The sequence below is a fragment of the Sceloporus occidentalis genome, unplaced genomic scaffold (assembly GCF_023333645.1).
Source record: "Sceloporus occidentalis isolate IW3139 unplaced genomic scaffold, rSceOcc1.0.p SCAF_370, whole genome shotgun sequence".
Taxonomy (NCBI): domain Eukaryota; kingdom Metazoa; phylum Chordata; class Lepidosauria; order Squamata; family Phrynosomatidae; genus Sceloporus; species Sceloporus occidentalis.
Genome location: NW_028317350.1, coordinates 421,447 through 444,510, shown reverse-complemented (window position 1 = coordinate 444,510; position 23,064 = coordinate 421,447). Strand labels below are relative to the sequence as shown.

Sequence of the window (23,064 nt, the reverse complement as noted above, 5' to 3'; positions counted from 1 at the left end):
ACAGAAGCGTTTTAGTTGTGCTTCGGCATATTTTATTGTACAAGCCCAAAAGCCCCAGGTTTGCTCGGTTGGTCTTACCTGCGACATAGCTTTGGGGTGTAAGGTGGCGTTGGATTATCAAGCGACCTATGGAATAAAAACATGAGAGCGTTAATCTGGTGAAGAGAGATTCATGCAGGTGGCATAAACCCCTCATTGACACAAAACATATAAAACAGTTCCATAACTGAACTCTCACCTGGTGGACAGACTCGATGCAGAAGACGACGCCGACTGGTGCAACCTGGTGGCCTCAGCTGCTGCGTCCATGTCCACATCGCTGCGTGAACGCGGAACATTGTCCGCCTTGCGGGATTTCTTTAACTCCTCGCGCCCCTTCAAGCTTTCCGACCGCCCGAGCTTCACCTCTGACCTGGAGCTGTCGATAGTAGGTGAAGATCTGTTATCTATTTTTTTTTTTTATCTAAACTAACTACCATCATTTATTTAAAATGTTGTAATAACATTAAAAACGGGTTGAGTGTAGTGGATCTTTGGGATTTAGGACCTTCAGAATTGTGGGCATCTAAAATACCATGGAATCCCAGTCTTGGCATTCTCAAGGATTAATCTAATATTTTTTTGTTGCAGAAACGTAAAAAAAAAATAAAAAATGTAAACAGAATTAACAGGTTTTCTTATTGATAATATCTGGAAATTGTAATTTTTTTTTACTAGCATTTTTTTTCTCTATGAATTGCCCGAGACAACAGTTATTTCCGGTATTAAGAGGTTAAATGAAATATTCATTGGCTAGACATGAGTCATGAGGAATTCCAATTCAATTTAAAAAAGTAAACCTGATTACATTTAAACCGTTGCCTTGTCGTCAGAACCCAAACGCATATCCAATTATGTGATACACGCAATCAGACGAAAAAAACTAAGATTAGCCTCAAGAAAAATGGGATATTTTAGCTCAAAGCTACTCTCAGTTCCCATTATGACTTCGAAGCTCCACTTTTTGGGAGTGGGGAGCATTGTAATTACTATCTTGTGACACATATCTACCATTGCCCCAACCATACAAGTTAAACTTCCTAACGTCACATTCAAGCTTCTCACGCTGTAGTTTTAGGCTAGGACCTCTTGTCTGAACATTTCTCCTCCTTTGAAATATAAATTTTCCTCTTGTAATTTGTTGAATCCCTTTTACAGTTTTCAACATTGAACGTCAGCCAAAACGTTCTACTAATTTACTTAAATCATTAGCCGTTTGGCTCGTTTCACCAAGAACGTCTACTAACAGACCCCAGTGCAGACCCTTGAGGAACCTTACGTAAATATCCTCCATTAAGAACAGCTGTCTGTTCAACTAATAACCCAACAAAACATCCAGACCTGCCTTACCGCCTCCATATCTTCCTCTCTGGTCTTGTTTTATCCATGTTTCAGGACCTTGTCTCGTTGCCCCACCAGCTGCTCTCCTTCTCCTTCTTTCCAGACAGTTCACCCTTCCCTAAATGTTCATTACTAGACGCCGCGCCAGAGCCTCGGCTCAGACTGCCGGCATTACATGGCAGATGCAGGCAAGCTTTGTATCGATCTCCATTCTATTCTAGGACAAGCCATGAAAATCAATGCCGTGCTCAACTATGCATGAGACCACCGTGTCACATGGAGCCCGACACAACAATACCAATGACTATTAAAACAGATGAACTGGCTCCTCGTCCTGAAGAGACCTGATTTGATTCCAAATTGTCTCTCTGACTGATTCAGTTCCATTAGACATTGGACCGGGGTTAGTGAAAACAAGTTAAGTATGAACTGAATTGACAAAGCTTCTAATTTCCTTGGTATCTCAACTTGGATGGACAGTTTCAGACTTTCAGCCTGATTCCATGTTCTGCCCTATCTTACCCGTCAGAGTCCAGAAGGTCCTCGGGAAAGCTTCCCGTAGACAACCGTTGCAGGCCAATATCTTGAAGGTCGTGTGTCTGGTTGTTCTCAAAGTGCTGAATAATGTTCCTGACGTTTCCTGGTTTTACTAATGAAAGAGACAGAGGGGATAGGGAGATGGGGGGGGGGGAGTGGACAAATGGATAGTACAAGGGGAACGGGGAAAAAATGGAGAACGGAGGAGGTGGGGAGAAAAGGAAGCCGATTAAGAGATTGAAATAAAGATGATAAGAAAGAGAGGGGTGTAGAGAAATGTGGGGGGGGGGGCGGAAAAAAGATAATACGTATAATGTTAATGACTCTCTCCAAAACTTAACACGCATTTAAAAAAAAGTTATCACCATCATAAAAGACACATTCCAAAGCAGGACAAGAACAGTAGTTTGAGGGACATTCAGAACTTCTAGATTAGCGAAGACTCTAGAATGGATACAGTTAGTATGATGAGGCTAAACTCTGAAGAGGTTATAATCAATTGATTACAATAGTCCAGGTGTCATCTACTATCTACTCGGCTTCATCTATGTGATCAGGACAAAGGTCATTTCGCTAGATTGTAACCTCTTCAGGTTAGCCGATGAAACCCCCACTTGACTAGAGTATTGTTATCTAGCAAAGAAGTGGACAAGGCACCCAGCTGGATTAAAAAGAAAATTATTATAATAATAGGTTAGTGCAACCAAAAAAAAATAAAAAAATAAGGAAAGGAAAAATGTTTTGTAAGCAGGACAAAATAATGAGAGGACGTTTACCTTCACCAGGGGACAAAGGAACATGAAATGCTATAAATGAAAAAACGAGAAATTAAAATCATTCTTAATCGAAAGCAAGCAGCGGAATTATGTGAAGAGGAGCACAGCGATAGAAAAAGGGAAATTCCTTTTCTAAGACACCATGTAGGCGTATTGTTAGATGGGAAAACATTGTGTCTGGGAAACTCTGGACCTTTTTTTGGACCAATTCTGGAATGTGTTTGACCTCAAAGACCATCATCAGCTGAATGATGATACGAATTATGGTTCCTGTCTGCCTATCATTGCCCGACGGCCACAAACTATAGAATAAACCTTAGCGTGTCATACACTTATCTTTCACGTGACACCGATGGGTAAAAAGCCACAATCTGAGGAGTAACAAACGACATTTCTTCTGTCCCGTTTCCCCCGGCCCACTAATACATTGTAAGCTCCCAGGATGCTGGTGGTCCCCCTTCCCCTTCTGTACCGGTATGTCTTTTTATTATTGTTAATGCTATTGTTAATTTTTCATTCTAATTTTTTCCCTACAAACCTAAAAAAACCCAAAAATCATATCTGCTCCCCAATAACAATTCACTTTATAGGGAAGCCCAATAAAGTGTAAGGACCTCTCATTTTAGTCATATTATGGTAGCAGGAAAGTCAACATTTTTATCGTAATGCCCAATATATCCCTATTGCAGGGTGAAAAAACTAAGGCCAAGTTGGGATATAGGCAAGGTCCTAAAAAAAGCCATTTCTTGGATACACAGGGACCCCCACAGGCCAGTACTCACTGCTCTGTGACGAGCTCTTGGGTTTCCCGATGTATTTCAGAATGGGGTTGCGTTTCTTGTCCTCGGCTGATTCACGTTCTTTGTCTTTTTTCGCAGTGCTACTCTGTGAGAACAGTAAAAAAAACATTCCATTGGCGGACATGATATTTACCGCTGTACGATAGGGGGCCCTCGAAGATCGGAAGTCACTGAATCAAGAGAGAAATAGGCCGACCCACCTTCTTGGTCTTGGGGAAGAACGGAAGCCACTTGTCTTTATCCGGGAAGCTTTGGGATTTCTCCGAGGTGCTGGCAGGACGCGTCTCCCGAGAACGGATCCCGCAATAATTCATATATATACCCAGCGCGAACGCCATGGGAGAACTGAAGTAGATACAGGTCGAGGGTTAAAAAAAATACTATAAAATGACATATCTCACATATTCCCGATATATTACACATATATATATATATTCCAAATAAATGAAAAAAATAATTCCATCGGCAACCTGAGCCCCCCGTTTTCTATACTGCCCTTTTAGAACAAGCGGACATAAATTAGCTATATCTAAAGAACCACTTTCCCGACGCCCTGACCACATGCGTAACCACGGGTCTTTGATAGCTATTAATTCATTAATTTTGCTTGGCTGCCACAAAACAAGTAGGACAGACAGCCATAGAATTACCGATTTTGTTTTATGACTTTTTCATTTTTTATTTTTTTTTTAGAGGGTCATTTAATATTTTAAGAATTTGATAGAATATTTTTATGGGAAAAATATGATACATTATTTTTTTGGTAAAATGTGATTTAATCTACAATTTATCATGTAATATATATATTTTTTTATTTTACAGGACCATTAGAGATAAACTTGTGAGATGGGGGTTGGGGGAATGTTCTAGACAAATCCGAATTGATGTATACATTACAGCGATGGATTCCCGGAAGCGCTGCGGTTTCAAACAAAGGGGTTTATCGAGCTTTGCATTCCTAGCGCCTGAGTTGTACGGCACCTTATATATACTAAATCAGCATGAAAACTGCAGAGCCGGCCACTCGTCCTCAAGACTGAAAACACAGAACATTCTACACCACACGCAGATATATTTAACGTGAACATTCAGAAATCCCGGGTTAGAGGTGGGAGAATAAACTTTACTCCTTACCCACTCAACGGAACGTTATAAACCCTCAATAGTTTTTTTTTTTTTTTTTAATGGATTTTTCTTGTTTTTCACGCAATGTTTTCACGTATTTGGGTCATTCGTGCTTACGAAATAATATCTCCCAAGATGCACCTGATCTCTGCTTTCTGATTGGCTGCTCATGTTATAGCTTATGTTATGTTGGCAACTAGTTTTGAAGCCAGGATACCAACATATAGAGGATTGCCCCTAAGAAACCACACAAGGGGCAATTATACATCATTGGTTTTATTTATGGACCCTCAAGACATGACATTTTTGGCTCCATGTAGCTCAAAATGTGCCATAAGACCTTTACGTTGAAAGAATTTGACTATATAGAACATTCCAAATCATTTTCCACGACCTTATTTCCACCAGATGAGTCTATCCCCTCGGGACAGAAGGTTTGATAACAGAATATATTTTTGTATATTTGTCGTCTATCGTTATCGTTTGATACACAAGGCATTGCAAAGTTTCGCCAAGCCACTGGATTCAACGAAAGAAACCTACCTTCTCTCTTCTTCATACTTTGACCTAAAGAAACAAACAAAAATAATTAAACCATGGATGATTTTCTGTCACAAAAGAATTATTAAAGAATATGGAATCTTCACCTACACTTTTTGGTTACTGAATAAAAAGAAATGAAATGGACAACTGAGAGAAAGTCACCCAACTGGGAAAAGACATTGAACGGTCTGAAAAGACTACTCCCGGAAACGGGGGAAACTAAAAAAACAAACAAAAAAAAAACAAACATGCTTTTCTATACCCAAAAGCTCTCGTTGTGGCACAATGTGGCAAACAGATAATTAGTGCAAAGGGATACAGAGAGTTGCTTTTCTTTACATCAACCTTGGCAAAAAATAGTGGCGGAGACTTGTTAAATTGAACAGGAAGGTCCACGTCAAAGAGGCATCTGATAACATTAAGTATCATTTAATTGAAGAACCGATCCGTAGAGCAACAGTCCAATCAACCTAAACCATTTACAATATAATCCGACAGCCATCCCAAACTCACAGAATCTCTTCCAGCTGAAAAATCTGCTTGGCCGCGACTTGCCGTTCCCTTTGAGGGTCAACATCGATGTCGAGAAGGTCATTCTCTCCATAGAGGCTGCCCAATCCCATGGTCCGCTTTGTCCTAGAAGGGAGATTTCCATCAAGAGATTACTCTAGATCGACGGTTTTAGGGACAACGCCAAAGCTAATGGAGCAAGGGGTTTTACAGCAAACACCATGAGAGAATAATACAAATGTATTTCATGAACTCGAGAGAAAAACCCCTTCTCTAAGAATGCTATGTTCTCCGTGACCATTAGGGGGCGCAAAACACTTATTCACCTACTGCCTGGGGTATCATTAACACATGCAGGCTTAGAGGTGCCGGTGTACGAAGCTGCTGACTGTGCTACGCGCGTTTCTAGACAATGCTGATTGATCGCCAGGACCACGAGTCCAAAATGTTTCGTCTGAGGTCAACACGCTTTGCGGGTCTCTCTAAATACATGTGGCCGGTCTGCAGTTACCTGTAATCTTGGATCTGCTCCTGTATCTCCGGTAACATGGCATCTTGTGCTTCACTGAACACACCACGGATATCTTCAGAGCCTCGTAAGCGCGAGTCTGCATGAGAATAAACAAAAGTGGTATGGAGGCGCGGTGTACGTAAGCCCTATGACCAAATATCAACGTACAGTGGAGTTCTAAAGGACCGTTTCTCCAAATGGAATAAATAGAAGGTCAAATAATAAAAGATCACTCAACTTTACAAGCTCATTTAGCACATACAAGGCTTCGATATCCGTTGGATTCTTCTCAGTATGGTACGGCACAAAACTTCTACCCAACCCAAACTAAGGCAAAGGGTATGACCAACATGCTTTACTGCAGAAGAACCCATCCTTACCTATTTCGGTCAATATCTGTTCTGGGATTTTTACCTTCAGGGGCTGTGAAGAAGAAGAACAAATTACAGATCATTTATATATCATGTAGAAATGAACGTTTATCAATCTCTATACAGCCAGACCACAAGTTGTCATACAGTCATGGGTCTTGCTATACATTAAACCACAGAAGATCGCACTCCAAAAGTTCACCAGCATTCCATGCTTGGAACCTAAATACAGGAACATCTCTCTCCAGAATTACAAGTAACAAGCAACTCACTGCCGTCTTATCCAAGAAGATGTTCCAAACGTCTTTGCCCAAAGCACAGGCGTCTCTGGGACTCAACTGCTGGCAGACATCGACACAAAGGTAAAAGAGCTGTGAACAGAGACCAGACCAGTGAGACTTCATTCACTTACCATCTTTAAAATACCTTCTTATACACAATTTTACTAAATATATCTGCTGGTATAATCAGATAGGATAACGCCATGAAGACGGGGACAACTTCAAAAATTGTGAAGGTTAAGGATAAACATGGCACCAGATATTTTTGGAGGAAAATAGAATTTCTTTTGAAGGTTTATAGAAATACTGGAAGCTGTAGCCCTTACCAATGGATTTGGGTCTGCTTGGGAGAAAATGTAACGCAAGAACACTCCCATGTGAGCCGGCCGGGATTTCAACTTTTCTAAATCCTGAAAGAGACCATCGCACTGCGGGAGAAAAAGGACAACAGGAGATTATCACCTCTTCTGCCATCACGTACACGTAGAACCAGGTCTTACGGGTATCCTTCATCCACCAATATCTTTAGACAGAGACGGCTGTGCTGTTGATATACTTGGCGACAGAGGTCTGCACGTAGTCAAGAAAAGGTAACTATAGAACCCGGGTAAAAGAATTCTCAAAATGTTGAGACTCCAAGAAATATCTTCTTAAACGCCTATAACCTACATATGAAAAATGCCACAATATCTTCCAAGGAAAGGGGAAGGAAAGGTCACTACTTGCTGTTACAATTGTATTTCTTTTTAACTGGAAGATGGGAATGAAGCGTTACAGACGGTGACAGCATATAACATACCTCCGTTACATAATATCCATGGTCGTATTCTTCCTCTGGTCCTATGATAGAAGGTCTGGTGTTGTCTGTTCCCTATAAATCCAAAAGACCATAATTAAAAGTTTGTACAATGATTATTTAAGGCTTTATTTTTTATGTTAAGTATCCTAGTTTCATATCCAAAACACTTGTCCATCTCTTCTCTTGGAATGGTTTGTATAAGAGCTGCCTGACTTTTTGTGGTCAAGTAACCCTGCGAGCCATTTTCAAAAATGTGGCCAAATCCAGGTTATTGGCCAATGACATGGACCTAGAAAGGACCCCCGAAGAGTGTAGAATATGTAACCCACATTCACATTGCACACATACCTGTGTATCAAGGCTGGGGATAAACGCCGTGTCTGAACCATGCCGTCGGTGATGCTGAAACATCTTTGTAGAGATGACAGGCGAAGTGTGAGAACTATCCACTCCTTGGTCCGACAAGACAGAGTTCCGATTAAGGCAATACTGTTTCGATGGGAAGACATTGGGACATTAAACAGAATTCTCCGGGATACAAGGCAGATGCACAAAAGGAGTAGCGACTACCTAGGATACCGATATGGAATCTTCTTGTTCCTACTTCCCAAATATATTAGAATTGGCATGGCACACCCTCAACTCGAGCATGGTAAGTACAAAACCGCAAACATCGCTCAGAATGCTATTTTTCAGCAGTCAACAAGCGTTCCAGCTATTCTATTTCACGGTGGATGCTGTAAATCACATTCACATTCACAAATAAATAAGAACACTGGGTGGGATTTAGGTTTATTTCCATTAGGACAAGAAGGTAATTTTACCCGAACCATGGCTCCCTGGTTAAGGTACGACTCTCACCTCGCTGCTGGAAAGGAAACGTTCAGTGCCTGAATCCATCCCGCTGTCTCCATCCTGCGAGTCCATAGACAGGCGTCCTACGTAAAGAAAAATTAACAGGCTTACCCCCCAAAAAAACATTTAAGATGAGAGACCAAAGCCTCCGGCAACATGCAGAGAAACCTTTTTGTGATTATTGAGTTACGTCTTCATGGTTTGCACCGATGCTTTTCTTGGGGGCCCTGGATTCAGTTTGTAAACTGGAATTATTCTCACCATAAGTTATACTCACCCCCCAGCGGTGTAACACACACAGTAACATACTTACACACACACACAGTAACACACAGTAGAATGCTTACACACACTCAGTAACACACACATCAGCATACTTACACACACACAGTAGAATGATTACAGACACACTAACACACACATTAGCATACTTACACACACAGTAACACACACAGTAGAATGCTTACAGACACACTAACACACACATTAGCATACTTACACACACAGTAACACACACACAGTAGAATGCTTACAGACACACTAACACACACATTAGCATACTTACACACACAGTAACACACACAGTAGAATGCGCACATACACAGTAACATATGTATACATACACTGTAAACACACCAACATTACATACACACACACGCTAACGTACTTAAACGGGCACATACAGGGACTCAGAAGAATCCCCTAACCCACAATCTGTTAGGTCATTACTACCACATCCATCAGTCAGCGTGTTAATTAATAAGACGGAGCAATGTACAAGATCAAAAACAGAGATGCCAATATCTCCAGAAGAAGTAAAATCAGTAACTCACCCTCCACATTCCTATACCCCACGGAACCGCAGTCACTGTACGTCCGCAGCAAATCCTACAACACACAAACAGTTCTAAATTATGTATATACAATTATTATAAATGAATCAACAGAAAAACAGTATATACATTATATTAACATTTTTAGAAGTAATTCAGCCAACTATGCGTGCACTGGTGTTACGGAGACCCCCGAATTGCCAGGTGTGTGTAAGTATGCTAGCGTGTATGTGCCTGTGTGCATGTAAATATGTTACTGTGTGTGTGTGCAGTTTTGTTAGTATGTTAGCGTGTGTTACTGTATGTTAGTATGTTACTGTGTATCGGATGAGATTGGAGGGCCCTCCGTAGGTCTCAGAGAGGACTTCTCAGTATGGTATGAAACAAGAGCGCATTCCTGTGCTCTTCACCAGATGGATAGATAGAAAAATATAAAAAATTATAGAAAAATAATAAAATAGCTGGAAATTCAGCTTCAATCAGGAATTGAATGAAATGAGCTATAAAACCTTAGCAAAGATTGCTGAATTATTTAAATTCGCTGTTTGTATACTCTGCTCTTTTTTTTTTTTTTTTTTAATTTAATTTTTTTAAAATACTCCAGCTCATAGAAGACTAAATGCAGTTTAGTCGTTGGGATTTACCCCAGGGCCACCAGTCTCCTGCTTGATCTTCAGCTGCAGCTGGGAGACCCTCCTCCTCGCGCCTTCGATCTGCTCCAGCACCGCGGAGGTCGGGCTTTTGTTATAATTTTCACAGAGGTTCTGTGTTAAGAGAAACAAAACTATCCATTAAAGTTATGTTCTACGTTAAATAAGAACCCCGGACTAACTAACGCATCACATTATAACAGCAGACAAATCCTTTAAGACAGTAACAAAATAAAAGAAAAAAAAAATCATTAAAAATAGCCAATAAGCTTAAAGTAGATCTAACATGTGTAGTGAGACATGGTTGCAAATTTAAGTTATCTTGAAATGACAATTTTTAAATGTATACATTAGTAAAACATTTGGATAACATGATGTATAGATCAAAAGGAGCTCTATTTTGGTTTTCGGTGAACCAGTCCTGAAAATTCAATTTCTATGGAAAACTACAAATGTTGGTATCGAATTACCTGTAGTTCGCTCTCCTCTTGCCTCAGCATATTACGCAGTATCTGAGTGGCATGTTTCTGCACCTCAGGGTCCTGAAGTCAAAAACATAACATGGATTATTTCTCGAGGAAGTTACCCCGACTTTATAAAAAGTTATTACAGCGTCCTTAGGAACCCCACTTCTAAAGGCGCTAGCCCATTGTCCTTACTTGCAGTGGTTTAGGTCCTGTTATGCGTTGGGGAGGAGGGAGAGGAGGCGCAGGAGGGACCGTCGTTGTAAGTGTATTCCGTGGAGAAACGGAAGAGCCAAAGTCTTGTTGAAACCCAGACATCCCCATAGAAGGAGGAGGTGAGCCCAGCAGCGTGAGCGCGACGTACGTTCCAGCTGGTTACATGGATAGTAAGGAAAGGTACATTTCCGTATAAAAACATTCACAAAATACCAGCCAATTCGAGCAGAACGAGATGATTCTGAAGAATGGAGGAGATGGCCGTTGACATTGGGGTGTTTCACAATCTTCCAAAGACTCATCATACTTTCTTTTCGCAAGAAGCTATACTAAATCAGTTGAGATCACTAAGAGCTCGATTGGTGACTTACATTTGATGAGCTTGACGACTTCGATGTGAGAGCTGTTGGCAACCAGAGTACCGTTCACCTGCGGAGAAATAATTTTGGTGTTTTGGCAAAGGGTGTTGGCCAATCATATTCAAACACAGTCGCGATACATTTGCATGTCAAACAAGGCTGAGCCAAGCGGATGTCTCACCAGCCCACAAAGTAAATCCAGAATTCCAACATGAAAGAGAGACGTGTTTTTAGAAACAAGCAACATTTTGATGCGTTTTAGGTGACTGACCTTCACAATGCGATCGCCTTCCTGTACGCCCGCTCGCATGGCGGCCCCACCTGAAACACAGCCAAACAAATACATTTTTTATTTCATAGTCGATTCTATAATTTATTTTTTTTTAAGATACAGAGAACGTCGATATATTAAGTTTTTTTTATATTTTCTAGTGAATTTAAGAGTCTTTTTTTGGGGGGAACACAACCAATACGTTGTACCAGGAATCTGCCTAGTGGTCACTCACCTGGACGAACTGATTGAACCAAGACAATTCGGTCTCCACTGACTGTGAATCCAAATCCATTCTGGTCCCTCTGGACAATGACACAGCGCTGGACCAAACCTAAAAAGATTGTGCAATGTTTAACTGCCGTCATGTTGGATGCAGTTCCAAAGACGGCCAGTAGGGGAGCCGACACCATTTGTCCATTTGACTCTCTAGCACTTTTAGAATCATGTGAACAAAAGTGGAATAAACCAATAATTAGGGGGAAACTTAATAATGACTAATTGTAATTCAAAAACATTAGCTGCCACCAATAAAAATTTAGGAGTTAAAAAGCTGTGCCACGAAAAGCCACGTGGGATGCTACAAATGAACCACGTTCACGCGATTGTAATACCTTTTGTGTTAAGCATATTAGAGTTTCTCTCTGATTTTTTCCAACACGCTGTACAAAAATATTTTTGTACCACAACCGTTGGACTTTCCTCTAACAAGGACAGGTGATCCGGTTACCTGTTGACTCGTTACATTCAGAGGGTTGGCGCTGGTGCCCCGGAGACTTTCGTTCTGAAGCTCCGTCGTTAACTGAAGACAGGCTGCTCAACCTGGAGGAGGAAAGGGATTGGAATGGGATTAATACCCTATGTTCCACCATAGACAGATTAGAACACACAGAAGCGTCAGAAAGACTGATAAGGACAGCAAACAAGTAAGGGTGGTGGAGGGGAAAAAGAAAAGTAATTGGGGAGAAAAAGAAAAGTAAACAGGGGAAATGTTACATACAAGAATTGAATAAGGCTTTTTATGTATCAAAATGTTTTATAGAAGAAAAAATAATATTCAGGGAGAAAAAGACAAGGTATTGTTGTTTAACTCCTGGCCCCTTAGTCATTCATGGTCCTCAACCTTCTTTTATGGCCCCAGGCTTGATCAAGGATTAAAAAAAAAAAAAAAAAAGTAAATCATGTCCTAACATATTACAAGTGGAAAATGTACCATTAAAAAAAAAAAAGAAACACACAATACAGGCCTATGTTTGTCTAAGTTGGTTTTGTAGGAACATGGGATTTGTTTTTTCTGACCCAGGTGATTCGATCTCTATATTTGTAAGGGTTACCTTGCTGTTGGGCAGTATTCGTGACAGTATTTCAGTACAAATCTGAGTGTGAATAGACGTCCTACATGTTAGAAGTTTAAGGACACAGCTGAGGTTGTCCAACACTTCTTGGGTCATACCAACCGACGGTGAAACCAACCCATCTTGGAGAACTTTAAATTACTGCTGCGTCTATGGCCACAGAATGTAGTCGGTTTTTTTTGCTTAATATATTTATGGGTTTTACTTGTACATTGGAATTAAAATCCAAGGCAGCAGAAAAAGTTAAAGATTAACTCCAAACTCAAGGTAATGGAATGACATGTTCAAGAGACTGGATTAGAGGAGAGAGACAGCCTACTAGCTAATCTGTGTTTACAACAGGACTAAAGAGCACAGAAAAAGCAGGAAGAAAAAGTATCCACTACAATTGTGCATTTGCATAAAGTACAGTACGATGATGTCACAAGAGGGGCAAAGACGAGCAACGATGGCTCTTTTGTTGCTGATCTTTATATAGACAGACCTCATGCATACAATGTAAATTTTTGGAGAGGAAGAGTTACTAGAGACTGCTTAGATGAAGAGTAGACTAAATCACTTGGCAAAAGGCCTTCATAAACCTCAACACTGTAGGAGCTTCACTGGATCCAGCAGAGGGAGGGACAGCCGGGTTATGGTTTTGTTGAAGGTGCCGCATACAAACAAAAAAAGAAGGGGCCGTGTAGACTGTGGGAATGTCGGAATGAAAACTAGGGAGATGCCAAAAAGAAATGACTGCTGACACCACCCTGCTGACCCCTTGGGAAAAGAAGAGATCAGGGAGATAAAATGTTTTTTCGGGACATGCGCATCGTTTCTGTAGAACAGAGGGTACATCAACAACAACATATAAAGGTTTAACCCATTCACTAGCAGAAACGTGAGGCACACACCCATTTTTATCCTTTTTGGTATAAAAGGATAAGACTTGAAAACTCCATGGGTGGGGAGGGGGGTGTTTAGCACTCTACATAGTGGCCTTGTGGCTCTGAAATCGTTAATCGAGGATTATAAATCTTGTAGATATCCTTAAGTTTTAGCAAGAATGTATATCTAAAAATTCACTCATTCTTAACGAGCTAGAAGGTTTATTTCGAAGCCTAAATCCCCATGTAGAGTAAGCAAAAACTTTCTGGATTTGCCACTGAGGGTCATTGTAAATAGATAATTAGCATGTAGCTCCATTCACTTCCTGCTCTGTTACACTCTTCCCTGGCTAATTCCCGCCCCCGAGGACACAGTCACCCTTTCCATATAAGGAAATTATTGGGGTAGAGGGATATCCCTAGGTTATGAAACACAAGACTATGAACAAGTTTGGCTTTAAACCTAAAGAGCATCTTCACAGAGAATTTTCATAAAAGGATTAAGAAAGAATATTTCTGTTTTTAGAAGAAATAAATTCAATGTATTTTAACACTTTTCTTAATTCTAGAAAACAGGCAAAATGAGTCTGTTCTGTCAAATATCTGATTAAAAAAACGTGTACGCTAACTGGAGATTAAAAAACTAAATGCCCAGTTTTTCGATGAACACGATGATCAGTTATTTTTTGGTTTGCGTATGTTGGAAACAATGTTTGCCAACAGCGAAGTTAGTTGTCCTCTCTTTACCATCTCTCTGAAATTGCCTCCCAAATGGCATATCTCCAAGACGGAGCCATTTGCCATCACGTCTTGGCATGGTTGTCGTTTCTACAACGTACTCAAAAGTACTATGCCCTTTCTCCAACAAAAGCAGCGTCTGGGTAACTGAAGACCCATTTAACACAAAAGGATTCAACAAGTTCCCTCCATACGTAAGAGCCAGCCAGAAAACATGGGCGCCAGGAGCTCCTCCTGGAAACACACAGTAAAGACAAGCCAGGGATACGCAAACCAGTTCAATTAACCATGGTAGCCATAGATAATAACTTTTACTACAAACATCTGTAAGCCTGTGAGTCAGACCCCCTTTACCTAATGTATCGGCTAATCTTAAATTGGCAGAACTTGTTGGCGCCATATAAATAAAGGATAACGATAATACATCTTTTTGGATTTTCATTTGCCCCAAATTTGAGCCGCAAATCTGAAGCAGACTGTTACCCACCTGATGACCTTGTTGATCAACCCCCTCCACCTTTACCAGTCAATGTGTTTTTGCTTTATGGTTACGCTACGCTACTATAATAATGCTACGGGATCTCCTTGCGCTATATAAATACGTTGAAATTCTGCGATGGAACATCTACCCTTTTCCTTATCTTGAGCAAATCAATCGGGCAAACACACCCAACAATGATAATGGGGCCGAAGACCAATTTAGAATATAGCGTGGGATTTTTCTTACATAAAAATCAAACTTACAGTTTTTACGATAAAAATCGTTAAAGCTTTATTATGTGTTCTATGCATGTTTTTAAAACAGGCGGCTGACCTATAGACTAACAACGCTGCCGGTGTATAAGAAACTGTGGAATTTGTAGACAATAAAGGATTAAAACAATGTCGTTTAGAAGACGCGTTGATGACTGGTAGTAAATACAAAGTGAATAAACAAAGTAAAATGTGGGCCTGAAGAGGAACAAAAAACCGAACTAAAAATCAATGTGAAGCTTGCAGCATACTTTGAATTCTTTAGCACACGCTCTCGGCGCTGTCGGTATTCAGGAATAAACGGAACTGAAACACAGGACAAAGTACTTAAAATTTGTTAGCAGGTTGTCAGTCGTCCAAAGTAACCATTTAAGAGCCAGCACGACCTGCAACGCAACAGCGCAAGAAGAAGAAGGTTTGCCATGATAAAGAGAATAAGGATCTCATGGAATGGGACGGTCACTATCTGCTCCTGCTCCGAAGACTGCCGGAAGCGATAGTCGCCTGGCAGAATATTAAAAGTTTTTGTACTAATTGTGACAGTAGTGTTGATTAATCATTCTAGGTGACGCAATATGACAGTCTTGTATCATGAGCTTGACAATCAAAGATGCTGTTCTGCGTACTTTGATAAAAAGTCTCAAAAATACTCGGAGGAGTATAAGATGTACATAGGCATCAGACTGAATCCTCTGGAACTTAGGACATGGGTGTACAACAGGGTCAAAGGATTCAAAGTTTCCACGCAAAGGAAAAAGAAAGATGGCATGACATGGTTGGAAACACAAGACACGTTGACGGTAACATCTTACCAGGAAGCAATAGGGCTGGACGGGAGGTGAGACAGCCGCGGGTGAATTGGGCAGGAGAAAGACAGATACAAGTTAGTTCACAAACATCTCATCTACCATGAAGCTGTCAACATGAGGAACAGCAGAAGACAACTGACTGGCCACCCACGAGGGTCCAGCACGTTAGGTTGTTCCCATAATCCTCGGACAGATCATACTAGTTTTGACTCTTATCTCCATCTACTTCTCAGCTTCTCATCAATAGATACAATTGGACATTCTTATAAAATTAGCAGATTAAAAGCCTACAAGGATAGGTCCATTCGATCACAGATGGATTGGGCAAAATTACTCAGTAAGACACCTTGGCCAACTTTACGTTGTATTTTTTAGACAACATACGAAATGCAACACCACACAAAAAGTTAGAAGATGCAGAAACATTCCTCGTTCCTTCCAAAACGGGAAGCTCTAAGCATGTTCTTACTGGTGTTCTCCAACAGTCAAGGTTCCACTGCTTTGAAGACCAATAAGTTACCGCTTACAAACGAGGTCTAACGTTTCATTGCATAAACAAGAGGTCAATACTCTGTCACAAGCTTTTCAATTGCATGTAAGACAATAAGAACGAGGTCATCCTGTTTTACTATCGCAAACGATCGTTGAGTGCTAAGACAACAAACATTAAGGAATTTGGTACGTTGACCCCCACCTTGAGAAAAAAAACTATGTAGAGCTTATGTTTCGTAAGGTGTAGACATAGCACTACATACATATAGATTGCAAAGTCCATGGCGGAAGTCCATATGATACCGTACTGCATTTATGGAATACCCCCCCTCCCCGATTCCCTCAAATGTTTAGGTAATCTCGCTAATCTATGCCCAAAACCAAATCATACATACCTTGGTAGATGAGGATGGCGTTTCGAGGCTGTTCTGCGACACAGCGATGATGGGGACAGACAGCGATTTCCAAGAGGGCACAGAAAAGGAGAGAAATAACAAGGTAACAAGAGACAGCGTGAAAGACAGAGACAGGCATGACCGAGACACACTGCTATTCACAGAAAGAGAAAGCAGGAAGTTCTCATTGAAATTCTGGGTTTAGATAGATTTAAAGTGATCCTTCCTAGAGCATGAAGATGAAAAAGCATGTGGCTGCGTGTATATGAAGCGACAAGGGGATGGAGCAAGGAGAGGACACTCCACGGATAACGAGAAGGTTTTGGGTCTACGAAAAAAAGAGACAGAGCCTATTAACCGAGTGGTGGTTTAGAAAGTGAAAGGGACCCGAGAGGAAGTAAGGGTTGGTAGGAGGATGAAAAGAAAGGTGGGAAAGGGGTTTAAAGTGAATTTTGGAGAACATGTGCATGCAACCCAGAAGCTTTCCATCTGCTCAGCTCTCACAATCCTCAATAGCGCCATGTAATCAATAATGGTCTAGTGAACTACAACTCCCATGAGCCTCCGCTGCAGCAGACGTAGGCAATGTATAGGTAAACAAGCAGGTGGACAGAGATATACAAAGAAAAAGTATTTTAAATGGCTGACTCAAAACGAGAGCCGAAAATCCTGAAAGCTGGTTATCAGACACCTTTTCTGAATACAGTTAATAAACCGCTAGTAAATGTATAGATCAAATAAGAATATATTAAACCTATACATTTTATATTGAATCCGTTATCAATAGATCACAGGTAGTGGTGGACGCCAGCTCTGAAATTAAATAATGACAACTTATTTAAAGCTCCCCCCTTAAAGACTCAAACCTTGGTCTTGAGGGCAATCTGGAGTGACGTGAACTGTAAAACGAGTCCTACCAACTCCACTGGGAAGCTAAGCCACGTAAAGAAAACATTTCCTGGTAATGGAGATTGGATTTATGATGATTTACACAAGTTAAATGTGGAGGAAGGAGCTGACTGATAACCCAAAACCTCCTAAAATAGTAAATCATTCACCAAAAGCATATGATCCCTGAATGTGATGCATAGTAGTTCTGCAGCAGCCCCTATAACTAGATAACTTTGCATCTCTTCCAGACCACAAAGGGTTTAAAATGCATGAAATTTGTTGGAACGGGGAGCCGAAGGTGGTTTCTGGGCTTTTGAAGGACCGTCGGGTGTATCTTGCTGCCCACTTAACTTGAAGAGGATTTAAAGGGTTAAATAAAATAGCATGGATAGGAGCATTTTCCGCTGGATAATTGCGGGGGAGCTTCCCGCAGAGCCCCCTCATTGAAGTCATTAGTAGGGCTTGCGTTTCTGCTAAACGCAGCAAGTTGTAGGCCGGAGGGGTGAACACAATAACACGCATGAGGCCGGGAGTGCCCGGTATTACCTACGTTACAGCATAATGCATTATTAACCATCGCACTGCTGTGCCCATGTACTGAAAAGCCATAGGCCCCTCCAGGACTAGATATACAACCCTGATCTAGACGCCTGTCTCTGGGTCATCCATATTCCCCCTCCTGAAACTCAATTAAGTGTAAAAGTAAATTATATTCCAAGCATTACTTCCTTTCTTTCTATAAATTAAAATGCATATGTAATAATGACACCTTATATTATGACATTGACCTTTTATTTCATTTGTCTGTTGTTGTATCGAAATATAAAGATGGAAAATGAATGAAATGTTAATAAAAAATATATTTCATATACTCCATGGCATTATGATTGATTTCATTTTATGGAACACTACCCATAAAAATAAAAATACCATATATATTTACGTTATATTTACATCTCAAGCAAAACAAGGAAGGTTTTTATGGATACATTTATTTTTTTCATTCTTCCAAATACAATGTATCCTTCCTCTGTCTATAAACTCATTAGAACCATGAAATTAATAACTGTCTCTCTACTTCTAAAACGTGAGATGGCAGGACTATACAGAGAACACTTATGGGCCAGTAAGGGTTAATGGCATGCAAGCTATTAACGCTTTGGGCAGAAAAACCTGCATTTTGGAGCGTGATTAAGTCCAATCTTTTAAAAAAAGGGTTCTACAGTGAGTAATAAAGATTCAGAGTTAACCTTCAGCGGGTTAGCAAATGAGACCCCCTCTCTTTTAACCATTTCAATCGGTTTCTTTGATAAAGTGTGTACCGATATTTTGCACTAAATACGAGGAATAATAAAAAAAAACATGAGACCTGTTTTGGGTTTATAAAGAAATGGAGCAAGTGTTCTGAAGGGTTAATATTATGGAGGATCGTTGTCCTACGCCTCAGGCGATGTAGGGGTTAAACCGGTTAAATAGGGTTTCTCAGGACAATGACACCAGATCAGAGGCTTAGATCGGCCCTGGTCCCCAAGCAACACACAGTGATTCAGGAGCCGGGAACAAAGCCTCGATTACCGAAAGTCTACGGTCTCTGGGGTCGTCTGCTATGTGACGGAGTGCGAGAGGGCGCTGTCTTCTGCAGACCAGTGACCTACATCGGCTAGAGCGAGTGTTTACTCATTCTCTCCAATAAACATCTATTGTGATACGTCCGTCGTCACCAACGGGACGCCAAATGCACTAAACACACACGTCACTGATCAATGAGCTGTTAGTTTTCCCAGATCCTACCTTTTTCTGCGCTAAACACTCAATAACAGCACTTCTAGGTTAAAATAAGCAACACATATGTATTAGTTACACACTTTGTGTGTATGCCATGGGAGCAGCTTCCATAGAACTTCAGGAAACCGAATAGATGATTCTAGTTGTGTCACATTTTGCCACAGGCTCTCTGAAATACCCATTTTACTTTAGAATCTATAAATATGGACTATGAATGATCTAAAAATGTACACTCCGGCTCTGGTACATTCCACCGGGTCGCTGACTTCTTTAAGTCTTTTTCCAGAATTTGAATAATCGAAAAAAATGGAAGGAAACCCAAAATAAAGAATGTGTTGGGAGTTCTTTACAGACCTAGAAAAACCATAATTACAGAGGATTTGGAGAGAAGAAGAACTTGTGGGGAGGGAAGAGATTTTGTTCCGTGGATTCAGCACTCGGAGCGGCTTTCTCTGTACCCGGCCAGAAAACTAGCTACGCAACCATCAGGGGGAGAACATGGACCCGCACGGGACCCTCTCATTGTATCTAGAAACCCAAAGACACTCATCAATATTGGGAGGCATTCAACAGAGGAGATAGTGGCAAATTACCCTGGATCAACGCAAAGGCCATACAGAGGTTAAAGGCAAATATTCTTGTCCTTGCACATAGCCCTCAGCACTGTATACAGTAATATCCTCCCCCCAGCGCTGTGTACAGTAATATCCTCCCCCCAGCGCTGTATACTGTAATATCCTCCCCCCCTTAACATGCACCTTGAGGGAACAGCGAGGATAGTTCTATGACATCACAAAAGGCGACCTATTACACACGGGGAAAATACTTCGGCATTTGTCACATCATTTGAGAAGCTGTAATTTTTTTTAAAATGTAATTAGCCCCCCCAAAATGAAACACCCCAATGAAGCAGTTCATTTGCAAACGGTATCTTCTTATGACATCACAACGAGGTGCAGCAATACGTGCAGGGCAAATACTACCGGATTGACATCTGAGGTCCCTACAGACCCAAGGCCGTATCTACTAAATCCCGTAACACAGATAAATATCTCACTTTCCTGATAATATTGCTCTGAAACATGGTTGTAGTTTGGGGGGAATGAAGCAGATCCCGTCCCTCCTGGGACCCCAAGTCTGACAAGCGGTATATCGACGATATATATTAAAAAAGCAGACATCAGCATCATCACACAGTAACCCACGCACAATCCTGTGGAATTTTTTAACAGATGTATAGCCGCAGAACAAAAACGGGGAAGAAATTCAGGAACTCCGCCCACTATGTGACATCATCAACCTGACCTCATATCACCCTAGTGCAGAGTTTGTTTGCATAGCAGGCAGAGATGAACATATTATAACCAGGTGGTGGTTCCATTTATGTTTTTATCACTGGCTCAAAGTTATTATATTCAGAAATGTTTAATTCCATAGAAACTTCTTTACCACAAAAATTATTTTTTTCACCACCCCGTCGGATTCCCCCCTTCATAACCCATAGGATGATGGTTCTTAGTAACTGCCCCAATTTGGCCAATTTATTCTTGCACTGGAGGACCCCCAAGGCTTTGTGAGGCTTAGAGATCCCTAGGAGGTGTGTGGAAGCCATCCCACTCACAGTTTTCTAACGTTACTGGTATGCACTGGAGACCAAACCAGTCAACAACTTAATCGCCAACTTTAAACCAGTAAGAGGGAACTTTCAAAGTTATAGTTTGACCTCAATGACTTTGAAGTTGCTGGAGGTAGCCAACCAGAGGTATATAAAAAAACTTTAAAAACTACAATCGGCTAATAGGCAAACAAATATCCTGAAAGACTAGGAGCCGAGTGGAGAGGATATATTTTGGGGAGTGGGGGGGCTATCTGCAGAAATCCCCTGCAAGGAGGAGAGGATGATAATTTAAGAGGGACACTGTGCTATTATGTGTGTTAAAGTGCATATTAAGGCAGGAGCACATGTAGGACTCTCCTACTCATTAAAGTCTATGGATTAAAGGACTTCATTATAGAAACAGGACTTCATTAGCATTGCCAGAAAGAGTGATGCTTGAGGTGGAAAAGTCACTCAACATATCAGGACTGCCTACAATGTCAATTTATAGGTCTTTAAATGGTAATTTTCACTAATGCATACATTAGTACGATATTAAACATTATTTCTGCATAAGACTTCACCACAACATACTGTGTATACAATTCTTTTGATTGGAGTTAAAGGATTCAGAGGACAGATCTCATTTAAATGGGTTATGTAGACAAATTCTTTGAAATATTATGTTGAGTAAATAATTTTTTTCATTGATATGATATATTATGAGATATATACATGTATGATATATTACAGGGGCGTCCAACATGCGGCCCGCGGGCCAAATGCGGCCCACAAGACCTCGAGGTGTGGCCCGCGTAAGATCGGCAGCCAGGGCAACCGATCTTATGCGGGCCGCACCTCGAGCCCTGCTACAACAAGAGCCCTGCTACTTACCTGTGGGAGGGTCTTTTGTACTGAACAGAGGAAGCGGAACCCAGCAGAGTTCACGTGACATCACATGACTCTGCTCCAGTCCTGCTTCCTCTGTTCAATACCAGAGAACGCAGAGGAAGGCCGCGCCCCCTGCTTTAGTCTGTGAGCTGCATCGAGGAGCTGCAGTGCACATAAGGGGGTGGGGAGGGTGTTTGAATGAGCATATGAATGAATGAGTGTGTGTGTGTGACAGCATGGATGTGTAAGTTCTGGAACCTAGGCATGATGGGACTGTGATTGCTGTTAGCAATCACACTCCTACCATGCCAAGTCAGCCAGAACATGTTGAAACCTGATGCTGCCAGCAGTATGGGGTCTGCACATCACTTACAGCCACCCTGTACCAGCATGTACTGACTGACTTGGCATGATAGGAGTGTGATTGCTCACAGCAAGCACAGTCCCATCATGCCTAGGTACCAGCATTTACTGGTTGCCTGGGTATGATAGGAGTGTGATTGCTGTTAACAATCACACTCCTATCATGCCAAGTCATATTGCTATTTTTTTTGTCCAATTGTGATGTGTTACCTACTTTTATTAAAAATGTGAGTTTTTATTATTATTTTTAAAGGTGGGGGGTCATTTTCGGTTTTGGCTAAGTGAACCGTGAATGTTTTGGTCCAGAATTTTCATTTTGGTGCATCCCTAGAATAAATAGAACTATTTCATTTTTAATTATCCTGAATTTGTAGTCACAACACTTTCTAGGCCCAGAAATCAGTGAGAGGAAAAGTAAAGGTTTTGTGTCATTTACTTTATTTTAATCTGGATATTTTATTAAAGGCCATATTTTCTCACAGTGAAAAATAAGTGCGGCCCGCGCACGTATACAATTCTGATGAAGTGGCCCACTGGCGAAAAAACTTGGACACCCCTGATATATTATATGAGAGATATATATGATATATTATATTATTGTTACTTACCTGCCGCCTCACAGGAGAGGGAGACCCCCCTCCGCCACCGCTGCTGTTGGCGAGTAGAGAGAGGCAGCAGGTAAGTAAAATTATATATATATATTATATATATATATTTTATATGATTTATATAATATATATTACATATATTATATATTTATATATTATACCATATATATTACATATTTTATACCGTATAATATAAATATATATACATTATATATATTATAGATTATATTTACATATGTA

General features: G+C 40.8%; 1 protein-coding gene across 1 annotated transcript in view; it reads right to left on the bottom strand.

Moving 5' to 3' along the window:
* Nucleotides 1-23,064, bottom strand: part of LOC149273528 (rho guanine nucleotide exchange factor 11-like) — a 59,336-nt gene that overhangs the window by 11,707 nt on the left and 24,565 nt on the right. The window contains exons 5-29 of the mRNA XM_089506210.1: nt 16,690-16,843; nt 15,806-15,820; nt 12,012-12,103; nt 11,517-11,615; nt 11,282-11,331; nt 11,023-11,080; nt 10,631-10,806; nt 10,442-10,513; nt 9,966-10,085; nt 9,322-9,376; nt 8,495-8,571; nt 7,982-8,122; nt 7,634-7,705; nt 7,161-7,262; nt 6,826-6,924; nt 6,563-6,605; nt 6,183-6,279; nt 5,675-5,797; nt 5,162-5,185; nt 3,694-3,838; nt 3,476-3,578; nt 2,694-2,723; nt 1,903-2,029; nt 239-418; nt 79-126 (exon numbers count right to left, since the gene is read on the bottom strand). Coding sequence (XP_089362336.1) covers nt 79-126; nt 239-418; nt 1,903-2,029; nt 2,694-2,723; nt 3,476-3,578; nt 3,694-3,838; nt 5,162-5,185; nt 5,675-5,797; nt 6,183-6,279; nt 6,563-6,605; nt 6,826-6,924; nt 7,161-7,262; nt 7,634-7,705; nt 7,982-8,122; nt 8,495-8,571; nt 9,322-9,376; nt 9,966-10,085; nt 10,442-10,513; nt 10,631-10,806; nt 11,023-11,080; nt 11,282-11,331; nt 11,517-11,615; nt 12,012-12,103; nt 15,806-15,820; nt 16,690-16,843 — 2,302 coding nt within the window. The remainder of the gene's footprint in view (nt 1-78; nt 127-238; nt 419-1,902; nt 2,030-2,693; nt 2,724-3,475; nt 3,579-3,693; nt 3,839-5,161; nt 5,186-5,674; nt 5,798-6,182; nt 6,280-6,562; nt 6,606-6,825; nt 6,925-7,160; nt 7,263-7,633; nt 7,706-7,981; nt 8,123-8,494; nt 8,572-9,321; nt 9,377-9,965; nt 10,086-10,441; nt 10,514-10,630; nt 10,807-11,022; nt 11,081-11,281; nt 11,332-11,516; nt 11,616-12,011; nt 12,104-15,805; nt 15,821-16,689; nt 16,844-23,064) is intronic.